The 23,726-nt window shown below is 36.0% G+C and overlaps 1 protein-coding gene and 1 pseudogene across 2 annotated transcripts in view; one reads left to right on the forward strand and one right to left on the reverse strand.

Moving 5' to 3' along the window:
* The window catches only part of SLC9B1 (solute carrier family 9 member B1), a 127,142-nt gene that overhangs the window by 37,073 nt on the left and 66,343 nt on the right, over window positions 1-23,726 (reverse strand). For both annotated transcript variants that reach the window (XM_025384949.1, XM_025384948.1), the window contains exons 4-6: window positions 11,517-11,687; window positions 8,315-8,457; window positions 6,854-6,981 (exon numbers count right to left, since the gene is read on the reverse strand). In XM_025384949.1, coding sequence (XP_025240734.1) covers window positions 6,854-6,981; window positions 8,315-8,457; window positions 11,517-11,687 — 442 coding nt within the window. The remainder of the gene's footprint in view (window positions 1-6,853; window positions 6,982-8,314; window positions 8,458-11,516; window positions 11,688-23,726) is intronic.
* LOC112624439 lies at window positions 21,823-23,198 on the forward strand (annotated as a pseudogene).

A 23,726-nucleotide genomic window follows, 5' to 3' on the forward strand; every position in this document is an offset into this window, starting at 1 on the left:
CTTAACTGTCTGAAAGATAAATATGCCCAAAACTGGAGCATTCACATTCATAAAACAAGTTCATAGAGACCTATAGAGAGACTTAGATAGCCACAGAATAATAGTGGGAGACTTCAACATCTCACTGATGATACTAGACAGATTATAGAGACAGAAAATGAACAAAGATATTCCAGACCTGAAGTCATCACTTGGCTAAATGGACCTACCAGGCATCTACAGAACACTCCACCCTAAATGGACCTAACAGCTATCTACAGAACACTCCACCTAACAACAACAGAATATATATTCCTCTCATCTGTACATGGCATATATTGTAAAATTGATCATACTATCAGTTTGTAAAATCATTTTCAATAAATTTTAAAAACCCTGAAATCATACCAGCCACACTTTTGGACTGCACAGTGCAATAAAAATAGAAGTTAACACTAAGAAGAACTCTCAAAACCATACAATTACATGGAAATTAAACAATCTGTGCCTGAATGACTTTTGAGTAAACAATGAAATTAAGGCAGAAACCAATAAATTCTTTGAAACTAATAAAAACAAAGATACAACATATTAGGCTCTCTAAGACACAGGCGAAGTAGTGTTAAGGGAAAAGTTTATAGTGCTAAATGCCCACATTGAAAAGTTAGAAGGATCTTAAATTAACAACCTACTATCATACATAAAGGAAATAGGAAAACAAGAGGAAACCAACCCAAAGCTAGCAGAAGAAAAGAAATAACTAAAATCAGAGCAGAATGGAATGAAATTGAGTCATGAAAATCCATACAAAAGATAAATGAAACTAAAAGTTGTTTCTTTGAAAGAATAAATAAATTTGATACGTCACTAGCTAGACCAATAAAGGAAAAAATAAAAAAAAAGAGAAGATCCAAAAAACATAATCATAAATGGCAAAGTGGACATTACCGCCAACCACATAGAAATACAAAAAACTCTCAGAGACTATGACGAACATCTTTATGCAAACAAAGTAGAACACCTACAAGAAATGGGTAAATTTCTAGAAACATACAACCTCCCAAGATTGAACTAGGAAGAAATTGAAATCCTGAACAAACCAAAAATGAGTTCTGAAACTGAATGAGTAATAAAAAATCTCTGAGAAAAAAAAAAAAAATGCCCAGGACCTGACAGATTCACAGACAAATTCTACCAGAAGTGTAAAGAAGAACTGGTACCAATGCTACTGAAATTATTCCAAAAAACATGAGGAGGAGGGGTCCCTCCCTAACTCATTTTATGAGGCCAGTATCATTCAGATATGAAAACCTGGCAGAGACACAACAAAAAAGAAAACTTCAGGCCAATATCACTGATGATCATAGATACAAAAATCCTCAACAAAATACAAGCCAATTGAATCCAGCAGCACATCAAAAAGCTAGTCCACTATGATCAAGTAAGCTTTATCCCGGGGATGCAAGTTTGGTTCAACATATACAAATCAATAAATGTGATTCATCATATAATATAACTAAAAATGAAAACATCTCTTCATGATATAAACTCTCAACAAATGAGTTACTGAAGGAGCATACCTCAAAATAATTGGAGTCATTTATGACAAACCCAGAGACAACTTCATACTGAATGGGAAAAAGCTGGAATATTCCATTTGAGAACCGGAACAAGACTAGGATGCCCACTCTCACTACTCCTATTCAACGTAGTGCTGGATGTCCTAGCCAGTGCAATCAGGCAAGAGAAAGAAACACAGACATCTAAGTAGGAAGAATGGAAATCAAACTATTCCTCTTCATAGGTGAAACACTTTTATACCAAGAAAACCTCTTAGTAGCCCCTCAAGAGCTCCCAGATCTGACAAACAACTTCAGCAAAGTTTCAGGATACAAAAATCAATGTACAAAAATCTGTAGCATTTCTACACACCGACAACATCCAAGCTGAGAGCCAAATCAAGAATGCAATCCCATTCACAACAGCCACAAAAAACCACAAAATACCTTGGAATACAGCTAATGAATGAGGTGAAATATCTCTACAATGAAAATTACAAACAAGTGCTTGAAGAAATCAGAGACAACACAAACAAAAGGAAAACATTCCATGATCACAGATAGGAAGAAGCAATACTGTTAAAATGGCCATACTGCCCAAGGCTATTTACAGAGTAAATGCTATTCCTATTGTACTACCAATGACATTTTTCACAGGATTAAAAAAAGCATTCTAAAATTCATTTGGAGCCAAAGGAAAAAAAAAAAAAAAAAAAAGCCCAAATAGCCAAAGAAATCCTAAGCAAAAAGAACAAAGCTGAAAGCATCACACTACCTGACTTCCAACTGCAGTACAATGCTACAGTAACCAAAACAGCATGGTACTGGAACAAAAACAGACATAGACCAGTGGAACAGGTTACAGAATGCAGAAATAAAGCTGCACACCTATAGCCATCTACTCTTCGACAAACTTGACAAAAACAAGCAATGGGGAAAGGAATCCCTACTCGGAAATTGTGCTGGGATAACTGGCGAGCCATATGCAGAAAATTGAAACTGGACTCCATATGTTTCACTGTTTACTAAAATCAACTCAAGATAGATTAAAAACTTAAATGTAAAACCCAAAACTATAAAAATTCTGGAAGACATCCTAAGAAATACCATTCTGGACACAGGCTGTTCTGGACATATCCTAGGAAATTTCAATTCTGGAAAACACTTTATGACAAAGATGCCAAAAGCAATTGCAACAAAAACAAAAATTGACAAATGTCACCTAATTAAACTAAAGAGCTTCTGCACAGCAAAAGAAATCATCAACAAACAACCTATGGAATGGGAGAAAATATTTGCAAACCATTCATTCGACAAAAGTCTAATATCCAGAATCCAAAAAGAACTTAGAAAAATCAACAAGCAAAAACCTAACAACCCCATGAAATGGGCAAAGGACAGGACCAGACACTTCTCAAAAGAAGACAAACACAAAGTCAACACTTATATGGAAAAATATTCAACATCACTAATCATTAGAGAAATGCAGAACAAAACTACAATGAGATACACTCTCACTGGAGGTAGAATGGCTATTATTAAAAAGTCAAAAAGAAATAGATGCTGTCAAGCTTGGTGAGCTACTCCCAGGTCTTTGGAAGGCTGAGGCACAAGAATTGCTTGAACCTGGGAGGCAGAGGTTGAGTGAGCTGAGATTGGGCCATTGTACTCCAGCCTGCACAAGAGAGCAAGACTCCATCTCAAAACAAACAAAAAACAAACAAACAAACAAACAAAAACAAACAAAAAAAAGAAAGAAAAACTAACACAAAAAACACACAAAAACCACATAATCACCTTAATAGATGCAGAAAAGCATTTGACAAAATCCACCATCCCTTTATGATTAAAACCCTCAGCAAAGCTGGCATAGAAGGGACATACCTTAAGGTCATAAAAGCCATCTATGAAAAACCCACAGCCAACATTATACTGAACGGGGAAAAGTTGAAAGCATTCCCCTGAGAACTGGAACAAGACAAGGATGCCCACTTTCACCACTTCTATTCAACATAGTACTGGAAGTCCTAGCCAGAGCAATCAGACAAGAGAAAGAAATAAAGGGCATCCAAATCAGTAAAGAGGAAGTAAAACTGTTGCTGTTCGTGATGATATGATCACATAATGAGAAATCCCTAAAAACTCATCCAAAAAGCTCCTAGATCTGATAAATGAATTCAGTAAAGTTTCAGTATACAAAATCAACGTACACAAATCAGTAGCACTGGTATACACCAATGGTGACTGAGCTGATAATTAAATGAAGATCTCAACCCCTTTTACAATAGCTGTAAAACAAACAAATGAACAAAAAAAAAAAAAAAAAGAAAAGAAAAAAAAAGAAAAAAACCCTAGGCAAACAAACTTAGGAATATACCTAACCAAGGAGGTGAAAGACCTCTACAGTGAAAACTACAAAACACTGTACAAAGAAATCATAGATTACGCAAATAGAAACACATCACATGCTCATGGATAGATAGAATCAATATTGTGAAAATGACCTTACTGCCAAAAGCAGTCTACATCATCATTCTTCCCTGAACTAGAAAAAGCAATCCTAAAATTCATGCAGAACCCAAAAATAGCCTGCATAACCAAAGCAAGACTTAGCAAAAAGAACAAACGTGGATACATCATATTACTTGACTTCAAACTATACTATAAGGCTACAGTCACCAAAGCAACATAATACTGGTATAAAAATAGGCACATAGACCAATGGAACAGAATAGAGAACTGAGAAATAAAACCAAATACTTAAGCCAACTGATCTTTAACAAAGGAAACAAAAACATTAAGTTGAGAAAGGACACCCTATTCAACAAAATGTGCTGGGATAATTGGCTAGCTATATGAAGAAGAATAAAACTGGATCCTCATCTCTCACCTTATACAAAAATCAACTCAAGATGGATCAAAGACTTAAATCTAACACCTGAAACTATAAAAATTCTAGAAAGTAACCTTGGAAATACCCTTCTAGACATTGGCTTAGGCAGAGACTTCATGACCAAGAATGCAAAAGCAAAGGCAACAAAAACAAAGATAAATAGATGAGACTTAATTACACTAAGAAGCTTCTGCACAGCAAAAGAAATAATCAGCAGAAGTAAAAAGACAACCTATAGAGTGGGAGAAAATCTTTACAAATGATGCATCCAACAAAGTACTAATATCCAGAATCTAAAAGGAACTCAAACAAATCAGCAAGAAAAAAACAAATTATCCTATCAAAAAGCAGGCTAAGGACATGAATAGACACTTTCCAAAAGAAGATACACAAATGGCCAAGAAACATGAAAAAATCCTCAATGTCAGTAATTATCAGGGAAATGCAAACAAAACCACAACGTGATACCATCTCACTCTTCCAAGAATAGCCATAATCAGAAAATAAAAATAATAGATGTTGCCATGGATGTGGTAAAAAGGGAACACTTTTACACTGCTGGGGGGAATGTAAACTAGTACAACCACTATGGAAAAGAGTATGAAGATTTCTTAAATAATTAAAAGTAGATCTACCATTTGATCTAGCAATCACACTACTGGGTATCTACCCAGAGGAAAAGAAGTCATTATATGAAAAAAACACTTGCACACATGTTTATTGCAGCACAATTTGCAATTGTGAAAAATATGGAACTAGCTCAAATGCCCATCAATCAATGAATGCATAGAGAAAATGTGGTGTGTGTGTGTATATATATACTACTCAGTCATACTGAAATACTACTCAGCCATAAAAAGGAATGAAATAATTGCATTCCCAGCAACTTGGAAGGAATCAGAGACTATTATTCTAAGTGAAGTAATTCAGGAATGAAAAAAACCAAACATTGTATGTTCTGACTTACAAGTGAGAGTTATGCTATGAGGATGCAAAAGCATAATAATGATACAATGGACTTTGGGGACTTAGTGGGAAGGGTAGGAGGGGGGTGAGGGATAAAGACTACACCTTGGGTGCAGTGTACACTGCTCTCGTGATGGGTGCACCAAAATCTCAGAAATTACCACTAAAAATATTTTCCATGTAACCAAACATCACCTGTTCCTTAAAAACTATTGGAAAAAAAAAAAAGACATGAGATCAACCTAAATGCCTATCAATGGTGAACTGGATAAAGAAAATGTGGCACATATATACCATAGAATAATACACAGTCACAAGAAAGTACAAGATCATGTCCTTTGGAGCAAAGTGGATGGAGTTCAGGCCATTATCCTAAGTGAATTAACACAGGAATGGGAAACCAAATATCCCATATTCTCACTTACAAGTGGGAGCTAAACACTGAGTACACATGGACAGAAAGAAGGGAACAATCGTCACTAGGTGAATTTGAGGATGGAGGGTGGAAGGAGGGTGAGAATAGAAAAACTACCTATTGGGTATTATACTTATTACCTGGGTGACAAAATAATCTGCATACCAAACCCCCGTAACATGCAATTTATCAATATAACAAACCTGTTCATGTACCCCTTGAACCAAAATAAAAATTGGAGAAGAAAAAAACTCCTAAGAGTTCTCGCTTTGGGTAGACTTATGGGCATTATGATTTGAAGGCATAGTCAAAGGTCATTCCTCCTTTATTTATAAAGTTCTAATTTTTAAAATAAAAGTGCATTTGGGTATTTTATCATAAACATTAATTTAAAAATTCACTGGATTTTGTAGTAACTATATAATGGATGAATTTTGCTATGAATGTCATTGGAATGGAGAAGCAGAGACAAAAGTTGATGATTTAAGAAATGAAAAGGAGTTAGGATCTAGAGACAGTAGTTACAGACTTATTTTGAGGAATTCAAACATAAGGTAAATGGATGGTAGATAAAGATGGATGGGGCATTGGACATACGGCAAGAGTTTTTGTTTGTTTGCTTGCTTTCTTTAAAATGGGAGAGTTTATATTTATAAACCTATGTCTATATAAAATGCTTCTCAAATTATACATACACACATACATATGTATAAAATGTGCAACTGTATTTACATATAGCTATGAGGAAGAGGCCATTAGATAGATTAAAACATACAGATATGTTATAATACAGATGAAAAGGAATAAATTGATCATGTGAATTTTCTTGATGATAAACATTTAGGGGCTATGAATGTTTGTTAAAAATTTCATACAATTTGGGACATGGCTCTGCTTTTAATCAACTGTTTTCCAAGGTTTCCAATACTGTGAAAAGAATTTTAATAGAGCTTTTCTATACAACATTCTGAATATCTTAACAGTTTTAACCAAGCATCCTTAATTGAATATTTTCATAAGAAAAAATGAGAAAGAAATTACCCTAATAGAAATGCCCATTGCCAGGGAAATTTCATAATGAAGTGGGAAAAAACAGCAGCTGCACTAGCTTCCATAAGGCATGGACCTACAGCCAATCTGAAACAAACCACCTTCAAATGCCTCAAAGCCTGAAATACAAAACAGTCACACTTAGGTACATTTACAATGGCCAACAAGAATATTATTTAAACAAATATTGAACTATAAAGTCTTTTTTCATAAGAAGCTTTCACTAAACAAAATCTCATTTGAACAGATTGTCCCACTGGACTTGGAACTCTATTACATTTTATATGTCATCATAGGTTGGATTATAAACAATTTCATCTTTTATAAAATATTATTGCATTTTAATTATTAAAAGATGAATTTTACTGTGATTAAATAGCTGTTGCTACCTTCCTGAACTTTCCTAATAAATAGTACAAATAGTGTCCCATTAGTGTTTTCCCATTAGTTAATTTTTTGATATGAACTGTTTGATTAACTTAATAATTATAAATAGAATGCCAACATGCCAAAGAAAATAACTTAAAAACTGCATACTTCATTTTAAAAGGGAGAACTTTTCAATTTTCTCCTTGGTTCATACTTTCAACTGGAGAATATAATCTCATTGGCTATAATTATTTATGCTCTTGAGCTATTTCTATTAAACCACATTTGCCACATTTATTTGAGTAGCTGTCATATTCATGAATAGTCATCTTAAAGATGGGATTTATGATCCCTAGATTGTAATATTTAAAGAAATGCTTTAAAAGGTTAGATTTTACAATAATGCAGAGATAATCAGGAACATAATCCTGTGGAGAAAACATCATAAAAAAGTTACTGAAATCCTTAATCTCCCTAAAAAAAGAAAAAGACTTTTATAAGGCTTTTCTTATCCTGTTAACTGAAGAGTACATAGTTCTCCATAGAAGAGCCTCCCAAATAATATAGGTGCTACATAAGAGACATTTATCTCTGTGCAAATGATTGCAGGTGATTGCTAATAAAGACTTTACAACACAGTCAGTTCCCTTCGTATCAGTGATAATGATGGCTATTTATTAGAAATTAAGGTGCAATATTTCTACACAGTCTTTTTTTCTTCTTCTTTTTTTTTCTTTGTTTGTTTGTCTGTTTTGTTTTGTTTTTTTGAGACGGAGTCTCGCTGTGTCCCCAGGCTGGAGTGCAGTGGCACTATCTTGGCTCACTGCAATCTCCGTCGCTCAGGTTCAAGCAATTCCCTTGCCTCAGCCTCTCTAGTAGCTGGGATTACAGGTGCATGCCACCACGCCTGACTGATTTTTGTAGATTACAGGCGTGAGTCACCATGCCCGGTCTTTTTTTCTTTATCTTAAGTTTGTTTACAGACTCCACGTGGAACAGGTAAATAAAATTTTTGCTTCTTTGGTTTCTCACCATCCTCTAATATTTGAAATAACCTTACTCAATTTGTAATTGTAAATCTACCTGTGGATCGAGTCCAAGCCCAGCTCGTATTAGAATAACGGTAAGGGCAGTGCTTCTTAAAATTGAAGACCACGTGTTATGAACATGGACATGTTTACTGATGAATGGAACATTCCTAATCGTAAAACCAGCCAGTAACATCCCTTAAAAGAAAGAAAATAAAGATACATGACAGTTCATTTTTCTGAGAAAGAAAACAGAAACATTTACTTTCTTTTCTAATGTACTATGTCTCTCATTATCTTGGTAAAGTGCAGGTTACAAGCAAGTAGAGAAGGCAGCATGAATAAAGCCATGGCGATAAGAAACAATACATCTAAATGGGGTTCAACAAGTAATTTAGTGTTGCTGGAACATACACGGCAAGGAAAGGAGGGAGGAGAATGAGCTTGGTGGGCCAGATCATAGAAAGGTCTCCCCCAACTTTGGCAAAGTAAGGCACCACGGGAAGGTTTTAGGCAGAAAGTAACAATGAGTCTGGCGTTTTTTTATGTGAGGGTCTTGGTGAATTAGTTAGGGATAAAACTGGAGACAGAGACCAATTTGAAGGCTCTGCCACAGTCCACGCAAAAGTTGGAAACAAATAGCCTAAGCTAGAGCAAAAGAGAAAGTTTGGAGAGGAGGAAAATGATTCAATAAATACTTAGAAGGTGCTGCAAGAAAATTGTGGATACAGACGCGACAGCAGAGGTAAGATGTAGAGAGTATATCTGCTGACAATGTACTGAATATATATTTTTTTTTTGGGACAGGGTCTCATTCTGTTGTCCAAGCTGAGTGCAGTGATGCAAACATGGCTCACTGTAGGCTTAACCTCCTGAGCTCAAGTGATCCTCTTGCCTTAGCCTCCAGAGTAGCTGAGACCCAGAAAAATTTTTAATATTTTATAAAGACGAGGTCTGCTATTTTGCCCAGGCTGGTTTTGAACTCCTGGGCTCAGGCGATCCTCCTGCCTTGGCCTCCCAAATTGCTGCGATTATGGGCATGAGTCACCGTGCCTGGCCCACTGTACTGAATATTTAGATATATTTGAATACAGTAAGTTCTCACTTAACATTGTCTATAGGTTACTGGAAATGGCAACTTTGAGTAAAATGGTATATAACAAAACCAATTTTAGCATAGGCTAAATGATATAAACAAGAGTCAATTTCCTATAGCATATTTTTGGTCACAAAACATCACCAAACTTTTTTTTTTTTGACAGGAAAAAATTAATTTATTTGGAAATGCAACTTTGTATATATGTTACTAGTGTATACCAACAATAGTATTACATAATGGACACAAGGATAAATATTTAATAGGTTTGATGCTTCAGGTACTGTAAGTAAAATCCATTTTTAATTACATAAAGTCTTTAAGTTTAAAGTTACCTAGTCAAATTTATCTGCACTGATAGCTGCTGTCAGAATTATATGTAAACACATAGACCTCTCAAAGTGATTATATTGTATTCCTCTATGATAATGAGATTCAGCAAAAGCCATGAATGGTAACACTAGCCAATAATTTGATTCAACCAACACAACCAGAAGTCTGTGAAGTCAATAAACCAGTTCCATGTCTTATATACAAAAATAATAGGTGGGTTGAATTTTTACTTTCTGAATCTGTTACATTGATATGTATTCTAGACATTAAATATATTTTGTTGATTGAAGTTTTGCACACTGAGAAAATACAATGTAAATATAGCTGGAGGGTCTTTTCTATTTTTTTCCAAAATTTTCAGGCCGCCTGTTAGGCCAAAGCAACAGCTGACGTAATATTTTCTAACATCTGATACAGCTTTTCAATTGTGAACATCACCAAACTTCTAAATAAAGATCCAAAACACTTCTAGTATTAAACAATGAAAGAAATATGAGCTCTACATACATCTTAGAGTTTTATAAAAACAAATAAGATAATTATTTACCTAATTTTTGGTGAATCCACAAGTGATGATGGTTATAGTGGTGATGGTTAAAATCAAAGAATAAATGCTTACAAAGTGAAAATTGTAAGGAGTACCTCCTCCCACTATACAGTTCAAAAACAATCACAAATATGGTAGGCTGGCTGAGAGCTTTCATATCACATTGTTTATTGTCATGCATTTGTATGGTTATCATATACTTCACAAAATTTTGTTTTACAATAATTTGTATTCATTCATTTATTCATTGTAAAATCCACTTATTCTAGTTCAGGGTCACAGGTGACTGAGACTTATTCCAAAAAATCAAGGAGGGATTCCTCCCTAACACATTCTATGAATCTAGTATCACAATTATACCAAAATCAGGCAAAGACACACACACACACACACACACACACCACACTACTGGCCAATATTGCTGATGAACGTAGATGCAAAAATTCTCAACTAGCAAAATGAATTCAATAGTACATCAAAAAGATAATGCAGTTAAGTGGGTTTTACTCCAGAAATACAAGGATGGTTCAATGTGTGAATCATTCTTCTGCAAAGACACATACACACATATGTTCACTGTAGCACTATTCACAATAAAAAGACATGGAATCAACTTAAATGACTAAATAAAGAAAATGTGGTACATATACACCATGGAATACTATGCAGTCATAAAAAAGAATGACATCATCTCCTTTGCAGCAACATGGATAGAGCTGAACATCATTATCCTAAGTGAAATAACTCAAAAACAGAAAAATCAAATACCACGTGTTCTCACTTATATGTGGGAGCTAAACAATGGGTACATATGGACATAAAGATGGAAATAATAGACACTGGGGAGTCCAAAAGGAGAGAGGGTTGGAGGGTTAAGGTTGAAAAATTACCTATTGGGTATAGTATTCCCTATTTGGTGATGGGTTCACTAGAGCCCAAACCTCACCATTATGCAATATATCCAGGTATCAAACCTGCACATGTACTCCTTGAATCTTAAGATTTTTAAAGATTCTATTAAACAATAAAGCAACAGGAATAATATACTGAGGATATTAAATTTATTTTAAAAATAAATTTTGGATAAAACTTGTGTGTGTATATATGTAGACAGAGAGAAAAATAAATACACACACACACATACAGTAAATACATATATGAAGAAACTATATAAAACACACTACATTGAAATGTTTCTGAATTATATCTAATTCAACAAGAAAATATTCAAAATTTGCATACAGTCAATAATAAAGAAAAGAGAGCTAATTATATACTTACCAAGAAGAGGTGGAAGTGGAGGCACTAAAGGTATTCTAATGAGTTGTAAAATCTTTCCCCCAATAATGGCACTACAAAAAATAATTAACAATCCAAATAAATTTCCACCAGGGAGAGCTTCAGAGCCTAAGACTGACCAGGTCGTACACCATATCACAAAGAGTATAACTCCTGAAATACAAAAAAAGTACAGCTATATATCTACATACACATAGATATATACAAACAAAGGATCAATTATCTTTTATCATATATACTAATAACCAGTTCTATAAAATGATACATGGTATAGATCAACGTCGCTTCCTAGTTTGGTGAAAGAGATATCTGCTTAACATATATGCCAAATAACTTGTCAATTTATGAGATAGGTTTTAAACAAAGTGTTTTTACTTTAAAAATATTTAAAACCTGTATCTGGGCCAGGTGCAGTGGTTCACGCCTTAATCTCAGCACTTTGGGAGGCTGAGGCAGGCTGGATCACGTGAGGTCAGGAGTTTGAGACCAGTCTGGCCAACACAGTGAAACCCCATCTCTACTAAAAATACAAAAATTAGCCATATGCGGTGGTGCATGCCTGTAATCCCAGCTATATGGGAGGCTGAGTCAGGAGAATCGCCTGAACCCAGGAGGCGGAGTTTGCAGTGAGCCAAGACTGCGCCACTGCACTCCAGCCTGGGTGACAGAGCGAGACTCAGTCTCAATAAAAGAATAAAAAAAACCTGTATGTGAACTCTTGAAAATGCTAACCATTATAATATATCATAGTTAAGAACATCATGGCAATATGATGAGATTTACTTCATTTTGTATTTTAAAATAGCTTTTTCATCAGGATGGAAAATAAGAGGATGATTGTCTGTGATAAGAATTCACAACGTTATTGAAGATCACAGTGTCAGGGTGCCAAATCTTTTAACAGGAACCTACTAAATCTTTGTATTGAAAGGATAATTCAATTGATATTTGGCATAAATGTATTAGAGAAGGTAATGGCTAGAAGAAATGAACCTAGACTTTGTGGGAATAAATATAAAGTATCTTATATTATGTGTAGGAAGTAGAGGTAGATGAGTAGGTATAAGTTACTAGACATCTTGTTTCTGGCAACTAGGTGCTACTCACAGAGGAATCCATAGGTTTCTGTAAAGGGCAGATAATAACATGGTAAATTTCCACATGCTAATTAAATCATTTGCCATGAATCATAGTAGGTAATGCTTTTAATGTTTTTAAAACAACTTACAGGCATTTTTTAGCTATGACCCCTTTCTGGCTGTATAGAATTTGCCAGGGTAAAAGAGGAGGATTTTTACTTACTCCAGGCAGAAAGTTAGAACAAAATTTCTTTCCCCACTCCCCTCTGATTATTGTCATCCTGCAAAACTGGAAGCCTTGGAGGGCTAAACTCTTACTAAAAGAACAGATGAGGCTGGGCGCGGTGGTTCATGCCTGTGATCCCAGCACTTTGGGAGGCAGAGGCAGGTGGATCACCTGAGGTCAGGAGTTCAAGATGAGCCTTACCAACATGGTGAAATGCCATCTCTACTAAAAATACAAAAAATTAGCCTGGCCTGGTGGCGCATGCCTGTAATCCCAGCTACTTGGGAGGCTGAGGCAGGAGAATCGCTTGAACCCAGGAGGTGGACATTGTAGTGAGCCGAGATGGCGCCACTTCACTCCAGCCTGGGCAACAAGAGCAAAACTCCATCTCAAGAAAAAGAAGAAGAAGAAGAAAAAAGAATGGACCAGAAAATGTCATCCTACTGACAAACTGAGAAGACAAGGCAGTTTGTCTTAGCTGGTCTCTGGGTGGCAAAGTCTTTTTTGAGAATTCATATGCAACACCGGCCTCATCCAACTTATGTGTAGGGCTCAAATTTACATTACATGCACAGGTTAGGGATCCCAAAGTTCTAAACCTACCATAAAAGTGTCCCTGCATAGAAGTATCCCTAGAACACTTGGTAGATGCTAATTCAAAAAATCTCTAATAGACACTCCTGATCCCAGACCACATAAAGTCTCAAAGGTAAAACCAAGTGAATCTGAACTTAAAATAAAATAAGAAGAAATATCCCATGAGCAAAAGTTAACAGATACAACAAAGAATGGGATTAGATGTCTAAAAACCTCAGCTAATAGAACCACTAGATAGACAGTATAAAATATGTATTTTCAAAGTGACTAGAGACAATTTTTTAAAAATTGGAGACATGAGAAGAAAAAACTACTTGAAAGTATTGCAAAATAATTAAATAGAACATCTAGAAAAAACTTTAAAAGTTACTCAACTAAAAAACCCCACTAAGTACCCCAAATAGCAGTCTAGACATGGCTGAAGGAGAACACAGCAAAGTGGTAGATATGAGGAAATTACTTAAGAGCATAGCATAAAAAAATGAGGTGGAAAATGAGAGATTTAGATGATGGAAAATATCTAAAACACAACTAATAGTAGTTTCAGAAACATAATTGAAAGAATGAAGAAGATATAATATTTGAGAAGAAAACTGGCTTCAAATTTTACAGAATTGATTAAGGTTTTTATTGATTTGGACACAGGAAGTCAAATGAGTTCTAATCAGGATTAAGTAAAAGTACACACTTAGATAAAATGTTGAGAAATTATAGACTACCAAAGGCAAAAATAAAATCTTAAAGAATCTAGACAGAGAAAGAGATTAATCATAATGAAATAAACAATAAAGCAGATTCTCAATTCTTAATAGCAACAATAGAAGATGGAAGATAATTAAAATCTTCAAAGTACAGAGATAAAGAAGTCATTCAATGTTGAATTCTGTAGCCAGTTAACTGTCACTCAAACAAAAGACAAATGAAAGATATTGTCAAACAAATACATTTAAGAACATATGCCATTTTTTACTGGGGAAAAATCTACTGAGAGATATGCTTTAGAAATATAACATAGAACCAAAAAGGAAGGATCAATGTGCAAAGTAATCGGTAAAATGTAGGTTAGTCTAAACAAGTATTGGTTGTGTAACACATTACTAATGAAAATTGTTAATCAGAAGATATAAAGATAAGGCTGTGAGGTGACATGAAAAGGTTGGCAATTTATTTCCACACCAAAACTCCCCCCTAAAATTGCACAAAATACCAAAAACAATCATTTTAGTACCCGGAAAACTCATCAAAGACAGTTATCAAATTAAGAGCATTTATTCTTAAAGTGTTAGGGTTTTTGGTAGGATTGGTAAAAGTCTGAGCCCTTCCTGACTGGGGATGCTCCCTAATGTGGTTTGGCTCTGTGTCCCCACCCAAATCTCATCTTGAATTGTACTCCCATAATTCCCATGTGTTGTGGGAGGGACCTGGTGGGAGATAATTGAATCACGGGGGTGGTTCCCCCCATACTGTTCTCATGGTAGTGAATAAGCCTCACAAGATCTGACGGCTTTATCAGGGGTTTCTGCTTTTGCATCTTCCTCTTGCCGCCACCATGTAAGAAGTGCCTTTCACCTCCCACCATGATTCTGAGGCCTCCCCAGTCATCTGGAAGTATAAGTCCAATTAAACCTCTTTTTCTTCCCAGTCTTGGGTATGTCTTTATCAGCAGAATGAAAACGGACTAATACACTCCCATCCCTCTTTTCATCCCCAAGCTCAGTTGGGAAAAACTGTAGTTTTACCAGTATGAAGCTAGATGTAAAAACCAGCAGCTTTCCTGTTAGGGCTGGGGGCAGGAGTGGATTTGGTATGGAGTAGAGGGAAGAAATCAATGGTTTTGTCAGTTAAATATAGCAGAGTGGTTTGGGAATGAACAGAGAGAATTTCAGCTTTACTAGTCTGAAGTTGCAGTCTCAGTTGGGGAAGTGGAAGACAAGACAAAAATTTAAATGAGAGATCCTGAGGGTCAATAGGTGCAGCAAACCACCATGGCACATGTATACCTATGTAACAAACCTTCACGTTCTGTACATGTATCCTGGAATTCAAGAAAGAAAGAGAGAGAGAGAGAGAGAGAAAAAAAAAGGAAAGAAAGAAAAGAAAGACCCACATGCAAGGCTAGAGTTTCCCAGTTCCAAGTTCCAATTCTCTCACTGAGAAGAGTGGCTCACTGTGCCTAAACTGTTTATACAAACACTGTGGTTTACTCTGAACAGCTGCTTTCCTTCTGGGAGTCTGGAATTCTGGTACATGTGAAGGAGAGTAACGTCCATAAAATCCTGAGTACTTAGTCTCTAATGAGACTCTGGTCCTGGTAGACGACATTGCACATGTGTTGTCCAAATTTCATGTTGGGAAAGAAAAACACATCCTTGTAACTCCACAGGAGGTGATTCTGGGAAGTTTGTGCCTGGTTTCCTCCAGACTTTACCACATACGCCTTTTTCCCTTTGCTAATTTTGCTTTGTATCCTTTCACTATAATAAATTAAAAACCTGAGTATTACTTAAAAAAATGAGAGATCCTGGAAAGGAGAGAGTCATAGACAGTTTGAGATAAGTTCTCCACGCATATATGGCTGATTGGAAAAGTATGGAAGTGTAGGAAAGACTCAAGAGAGTATGACAAAAAGTAAAAATGAAGTGAGACTTGAGTATTAGTTGCAACTTTGAATGCATTCACCCACCCACCCACAGATTATTTGGCAGAGAGTGTAAGCCTTACTAGCTTTAACATAATGTCTCTCCAAAATCAAGCTATGCAACAGACACAAAGGAAATTCCTAGAAAGACAGGCTAAAACAATAATAATAATAACAACAACACAATATAAAAGACATCACTGCTGAAAACCACTGGGCAGAAGGATTACACAGTACAAGTATAGGCCAATTACCAAAACAATAACAACAACAAAACAATCACAAATAAAAACCAAATCCAGATTTGCTATAATGTATAATTAAAGTGTTTAGTTTTCAATTAAAAATTATTAGACATATAAGGAAACAGGAAAATATGGCTCATATTCTGGAAAAAAAAAGCAGTGAATAGAAACTGTCTGAATTCAGATATCAGATTTAGAAAATTTTCAAAGTATATATTATAAATATATTCAAATTAAAAATATGATAACAACGTTCTAATAGAGAATATGAATAAGGAGACAGAACATATTTAAAAATAGAAATCTAGAATTGAAAAGTACAACAATTAAAATGAAAAAATCACTAGCGAGGTTCAATAGCATATTTGACCTTGTGAAAGAAAGTATCAGTGAACTTCAAGATAGACCAATAGAGGTTAATCAATCTGAAGAACAAAAAGAAAAAAGGATAATAAACAGATCCTCAGAAACTTATGGGATACCATCAAGAGCACTAACATATGCATAATGGGAATTCCAGGAGAAGAGAGAGATAAGGGGGCAGAAAAATATTTGAAAACATGTCTGAAAACTTCAAAAATGTTATGAAAAACATTAATCTTCAGATATAGGAAGTTCAACAAATCTCAAGTAGGATAAACACAAAGAGATTCACACCTAGAGCCATAATTATCAAATTGGTGAAAACCAAGGATAATAAAAAAATTATGAAAGTAGCAAGAGATGACTTATCACATACAGGAGAACAATAATATGATCAATACTGGCATTTTTATCTGAAAAAAAGGAAGGCTTATGAAGCAACATTTCAAAAGTGCAGGAAAAATAACTGTGAATCAAGAATTCTGCATCCAGTTAAATGATCCTTCAAAAATGAAGCTGAAATAAAGACATTTCCAGATAAATAAAAATAAAGAGAACTCACCCTTGATAAAGAAACACTGAAGAAAATGCTTTTAAGATAAAAGGACAGAAAACCAAACACTGCATGTTCTCACTCATAGGTGGGAATTGAACAATGAGAACATTTGGATGCAGGGTGGGGAACATCACACACCAGGGCCTGACATGAGGTGGGGGGAGTGGGGAGGGATAGCATTAGGAGAAATACCTAACGTAAATGACGAGTTAAAGGGTGCAGGACACCAACATGGCACATGTATACATATGTAACAAACCTGCATGTTGTGCACATGTACCCTAGAACTTAAAGTGTATATATATATATATATATATAAGGATAAAAGGATATGACACCAGATGGCAACTTGAACCTATAAGGAATAAGTGGCACTGGAAATGGTAAATAAATTCATAAGTATAAAAGATGTGTGTGTGTGTGTGTGTGTGTGTATTCTGATTTAATCTCTTTTTAAAAAGCATATGATTATTATAGACAATAACTATAACAATACTGCTGAATTTATAGCATAAAAGAGGTACATTGGACCAAAGTTGCTATATAACACTGGAATTAAGTAAAAATTATTAAACCAAAGTAGATTGTAAAAAGTGAAGATGATTATTATAATCCCCAAAGGCATTTGGGAGGCTGAGATAGAAGTATTGCTTGAGGCTAGGAGTTTGAGACTAGCCCAAGCAACACAATGAGACTCTGTTGATATAGTTTGGATATGTGTCCCTGCCCAAATCTTATGGTGAATTGTAATTCCCAAAGTTGGAGGTGGGTCCTGCTGGGAGGTGAATGGATCATGGGGGCAGATTTCTCATGAATGGTTAGTACTGTCCTCTTAGTGCTGTCCTTGTGACAGTGAGTAAGTTCTTGTGAGATCTCATTTAAAAGTGTGTGGCACTGACCCTTGCTCTTTTACTCCTGCTTTCGCTATGTGACATGCATTTGCCTTCTGCCACGATTGTAAGCTTCCTGAAGGCTTCCCAGAAGCAGATGCCTCTATGCTTCCTGTACAGCCTGCAGAACTGTGAGCCAATTAAACATCTCATAAATTATTGAGTCTCAGGTATTTGAAAGCAATGCAAGAATGGACTAATACAACTGTCTCTAAAAAAATTTAAGCAAAATTACCCAGGTGTGATGACACATGCCTGTAGTCCCAGCTACTTGATAGGCAAAGGTGAGAGGGCTCATTGAGCCCAGGAGTTTGAGGCTGCAATAAGCTACGACCATGCCATTGTCTCTTAAAAAAATAAGCCCCAAAGAGGCCGGGCACAGTGGCTCACACCGGTAGTCCCAGCACTTTGGGAGGCCATGGTGGGTAGATCACGAGGTCAGGAGATGGTGACAATCAAGGCTAACATGGTGAAACCCCGTGTCTACTAAAAATACAAAAAATTAACTGGGCAAGGTGGCAGGCACCTGTAGTCTCAGCTACTTGGGAGGCTGAGGCAGGAGAATGGTGTGAACCCGGGAGACGGAGCTTGCTGTGAGCCGAGATCATGCCACTGCACTCCAGCCTGGGCGAGAGAGCGAGACTGTCTCAAAAAACAAAAAAACAAAAACAAAGAAAACCAAAAAAAACAGCCCCAGAGAAACCACTACAACAAAAAGCTGGAAAACATAGCAAAAATCAACAGAGAAGTTGAAATAGGGCACTAAAAATACTTGGTTAACATGAAAGAAGCAGTAATGTGAGAAAAGAAAAACAAAAAGATATGATACATGGAAAACAAATAACAAAATGTTAAGTGCAAATTCAACCATATCAATAATTATGTTAAATGTGAATGGATTAAAATCAAAAGGCAACTATTACCATACAGGACTTTTAAAAAACAAGATTCAGCTATATGGTGCCTACAAGAAACAAATTTTACATAAAACAAGCAGGTTGAATGTAAAAGGATAGGAGATTAGGAGATATATGCAAATGGTAATTATGGGTGAAAGAAGAAAACACAAGTGTTTTCTTGTTTTTTCTATATATATATATATTTTTTAAACCTGTAAGTCAGTTTTATTGTCTGTAAAATGGGGATAAAAAATTATCTCTTGCCAATATACATAGGTTTTGTTACAATAAAATGAACTAGTGAGCATGAAAGAATATTGCAATCTGTAAGATGTTCTTCCAGGAATTCTTGCATTCTAGGAAAATCAGAACATTTCTGGTAATAGAATTTTTGACATTTTGAGGAAAGATTTTTTAAGGATATATGCAAAAAGAACACGTTCTCTTCTCTAATTACATCATGGATTCTCTTTTTGTGTTGAGATTTTGCTTGAATATCAATAGACAAGAGAAGGGGGTGGTTCAAGCACTTGTCTAGTGAGCAGAATGCTGACAGGAAGCAAGGAGCTGGAAGGACACTCCCTGTGTGCTTTTGGTCAGGGGCCCTCTTGGCTGGTGCCAAGGATTTGTTCTCAGTGACAAGACAAATACAGAAATGGAGAGTGATTACAAAGTTCTGTAGCAATTTGACACTGTATCTTATAAAAAGTAAGTATCAGTCTACATCAAATGGGAAATTAAAAACAAAAACGATTGGGTCCTAGTCTACTAAGCTCAGTCCCTAGGTGACAAAATAATCTGTACAACAAACCCACATGACACAAGTTTACCTGTGTAACAAACCTGAACCTGTACCCCTGAACCCAAAATAAAAGTTTTTTTTTTTAAAAGAAAGGAAGAAAAACAAAACAAAAAACCCACATCTGTTTCTTCATCACAGATAATTTGAGAAGCACTAGTGTCAGGAAAAAAGAATAATAAACAATATGTATATTAAAACCTCACCAGAAAACATATGCAGTGGGATATCTTTTTGGACATTAAAGAAATGTGAAAAATCACACATAAATTCCTAATGAACTTGACTATATTATATATATATATGTTTATTTAGAAGTATTAAATTGTTAAATTTATTTTTTAAACACTGGTATAAAGGAAGGATGTTCTGATTAAGAAGGATAGATAAAGGGCAATTACAACTCTGAGTAGAGAAATAGTAAAATGCCCAGAAACAGACTGGCAAAAGCTATGGAGTAATTAATCTCACAAAAGGAAGCAGAATTTATTAATATAAATAACAAAGTATTGCTGATAGTTAAATAATTATGAGTTATACTGAAGAATTATTTTATATTTTAAAATAGCAAAACCCAAAACAAAACACTGTGGTAAAGCTGTGGTGAGGTTTGTACATTTTAGGAAGCCTTGGTATTTTTAGCTCATATGGTTTTTTGATAAATAAAAATAACAAAAAGTTAAAAATGATTTCTCTGCTGCTTAAATTCTGATATGCATCTACTGCATAGTAAGATATGAGTTTAGAGTCACTGTATTTTTTTAGTAGTTCCACTAATAAGAATTTTTTTTTTTTTGAGACGGAGTTTTGTTCTTGTTGCCCAGGCTGGAGTGCAATGGCATGATCTCGGCTCACCACAACCTCCGCTTCCCAGGTTCAAGCAATTCTCCTGCCTCAGCCTCCCGAGTAGCTGGGATTACAGGCATGTAGCATCACACCCGGCTAATTTGTTTTTTTTTAGTAGAGACAGGGTTTCTCCATGTTGGTCAGGCTGGTCTTGAACTCCTGACCTCACGTGATCCACCCGCCTCAGCCTCTCAAAGTGCCAGGATTACAGGCGTGAGCCACCATGACTGGCTAAAGCTTTACTTTCTAACAATTATATTAAAATTGATATTTCTCTATTATCTAATCATAAATTACATCAAATATGCTGTTTTGAATTTTATTTTTCCCTTTAAACATAAAGACACACATTCAATTCATTGTGCTAGATAAATTATCAGTGTGATCACAAATTAAGAAATCCAATTCAAAGAATTTTGCATACAACGAGTCCTGAAAGTGTTAATAACTTTTGATGCAAAGATAATTTTATGAAAGTAATAGAAGACCAAAAAAAAAAAAAGTACAAAACAATTATTATGTAAGTATCTTCCTTTTTCTGAATCACCCATGATTACTTTCTCCACCAAGCAAAAACTGATTGCATACTTATCTGTCTCCAACCTGCCCAGCCTCTTTTCCTAAACCTCCCCAGCCTCTCAGGACAGACAGGCTGCTACTGTACTTTGTGCATTCTGCTATTTTTAGCAAGAGGCCTATTTTGTCAGTGTTGTCTGAATACGTATTTGCCAACTCCCAGACTTTCAATCACTTATTTATTTATTTAGTCTCTTTTCTTGTATTTCCCTTTTCCTTTTCTTTTCTTTCCTTTTTCCCTTTCCTCCTCCCTTCTTTCTTTTGCTTATTTTTTTTTTTCCTTTAACTGCCATTCACTATTTCCATGACTGTCAAATAGTAGATTGATCCTTTAAAATACTCCTTTAAAAAAATTTATTGTACTTTAAGTTCTGGGATACATGTGCAGAATGTGCAGGTTTGTTATATAGGTATACATGTGCCATGGTGGTTTGCTGCACCCATCTACAATATATCTTATAATAAAAATGGAAATACGCAGGAGACGTGGCACATGGGGTGAGTGGGTTGCCGAGTGCATGGTGGCAGGGTGCTCCAGGGTGGCCAGTGGTGCTAAGTGCTGTGTATTCCAAGCATGGCGGGCTTCCTGCCTTCCTGTGTGGCAGACTGTGGCATCAGGTAAGAGCCACTCAGTGCCCACGTTGGCTCCTCCATGGCCCTGCTCTCAGCCCCTGGCATCCAGCCCACACCTGGAGGTTGAGCTGCATCCACTGCTCTGGGTCTCAGCCCTGTGACAACCTCAGTAGGTATTCCAAACTTGGCTATGCAGGCAACACTGAGCCATAGTTTACTATTCTTTCATGCATTTCTATCAGAGAGTCAGCAAAGGTAGATGACAAAGCCCAAAGGAGAATGTTGAGGGGAGTTGATGACCTTGACTTTTTAAATACAGGATGAAGCCATTGATAAACCTATGTATGCTACAAAGTGGTCAATATGACATGGAATCACTGAAGACTGCGGTATTATGGAAAGGTTCATGGAGCAAGTGGTTTTTAAATATTTTTGAGCAGAATCTGAGGACCATTATTTTTTAATGACAGAACTTCCACGGAATACACTAGAAAACAGAGAGCATTTTTGCAGAAATTATGTTTGAATTATTTAATGTACTAGGATTCTACATTGCAGTTCAGGAGGTACTGGCCTTGGTGGCATCTTGGACATCTCACCAAGTGGGTGAATGTATGTTAATGACTATAGTAATTGACAAAAAGATGGAGTCACCCATGTTCTCCCAGTTGTAGAAGGTTATGTAATTGGGAGCTGCATCAAACACATCCTGATTGTAGGTGATATTGCGTATTTCATCCAACAGCTGCTAAGGGAGAGGGAAGTAGGAATCCCTCTTGGGCAGTCACTGGAGACCACAAAAGCCATGAAGGAGAAATACTGTTACATTTGCCCTGATATAGTCAAGGAATTTGCTAAGTATGACGTGGATCCCTGGAAGTGGATCAAACAGTACACAGGTATCAGTGTGATCAACCAGGAGAAATTCATAATAGATGTTGGTTACAAAAGGTTCCTGCAACCCGAAATATTTTTTTACCCAGAGTTTGCCAACTCAGACGTTATGGAATCCATCTTGAATATTGTTGATGAATACAAAACTGTCCCATTGATGTGCATTGTCCACTGTATAAGAATGTTGTTCTTTCAAGAGGTTTGACTATGTTCAGGAATTTGAACCTCAACTGCAGAGAGATTTGAAGAGTGGTACATGTCCGATTAAAACTCAGTAAAGGAGCTCAGTGGCAGGAGACTCAAACCTAAGCTTGCAGAGGTTCGGGTGGCAATCCATCACATGTAGCACTATGCCTTATGGTTTGGAAGCTTAATGCTAGCCTCAACTCTGGAGTTATTTCAGACTGTCACACCAAGAAGGCCTATGAAGAATATGGCCCCAGCGTCTGCCACCACAGTCTTCTCTTTGGAGTAATGTCTTAATGTCTGCCTTGAAAGCATCATTTAATAGTGCCATGTTGGGGAACAAGTGTCCGTCAAAACCCAGAGAAGACCACCATTTCTAAATGACGTTTGGTGTTGATGTTTGAGCAGCATGCTTGCATCACCTAGTGCATGAGGCACAGTGCAGAGTCATTTCAGTAAAAGTCATTTCTTTATGTGTTGGCTGTTGTATGCCCACTCCTCCTTCTCTCACTCCCTTTCTTCATACTTCCTCAGTTTCCCTCCTCCTTTTCACTTGAGCTTTTTTGTTGACAAATACCATTCTCAAAGAATTCAAATGTGACTTTGAAAATTGTTAAGAGGAAAAGAAATTTAAAAATGGCCCAAGATAGTTCTCCTCCAGTGGTACAAATCCTTTTTCCCCAGCCTATTTTTACAAATAAAATGTTATAAACTTAAAATACAAGAAAAAAAAAAACACATTATTTACAGGATGCAATTAAAGCAGTGTATAGAGGAAAATGTATAGCTTTAGAAACAGGAAGAAAAGGTAATCTAAAATTGATA

The sequence above is a fragment of the Theropithecus gelada genome, chromosome 5 (assembly GCF_003255815.1).
Source record: "Theropithecus gelada isolate Dixy chromosome 5, Tgel_1.0, whole genome shotgun sequence".
NCBI lineage: Eukaryota > Metazoa > Chordata > Mammalia > Primates > Cercopithecidae > Theropithecus > Theropithecus gelada.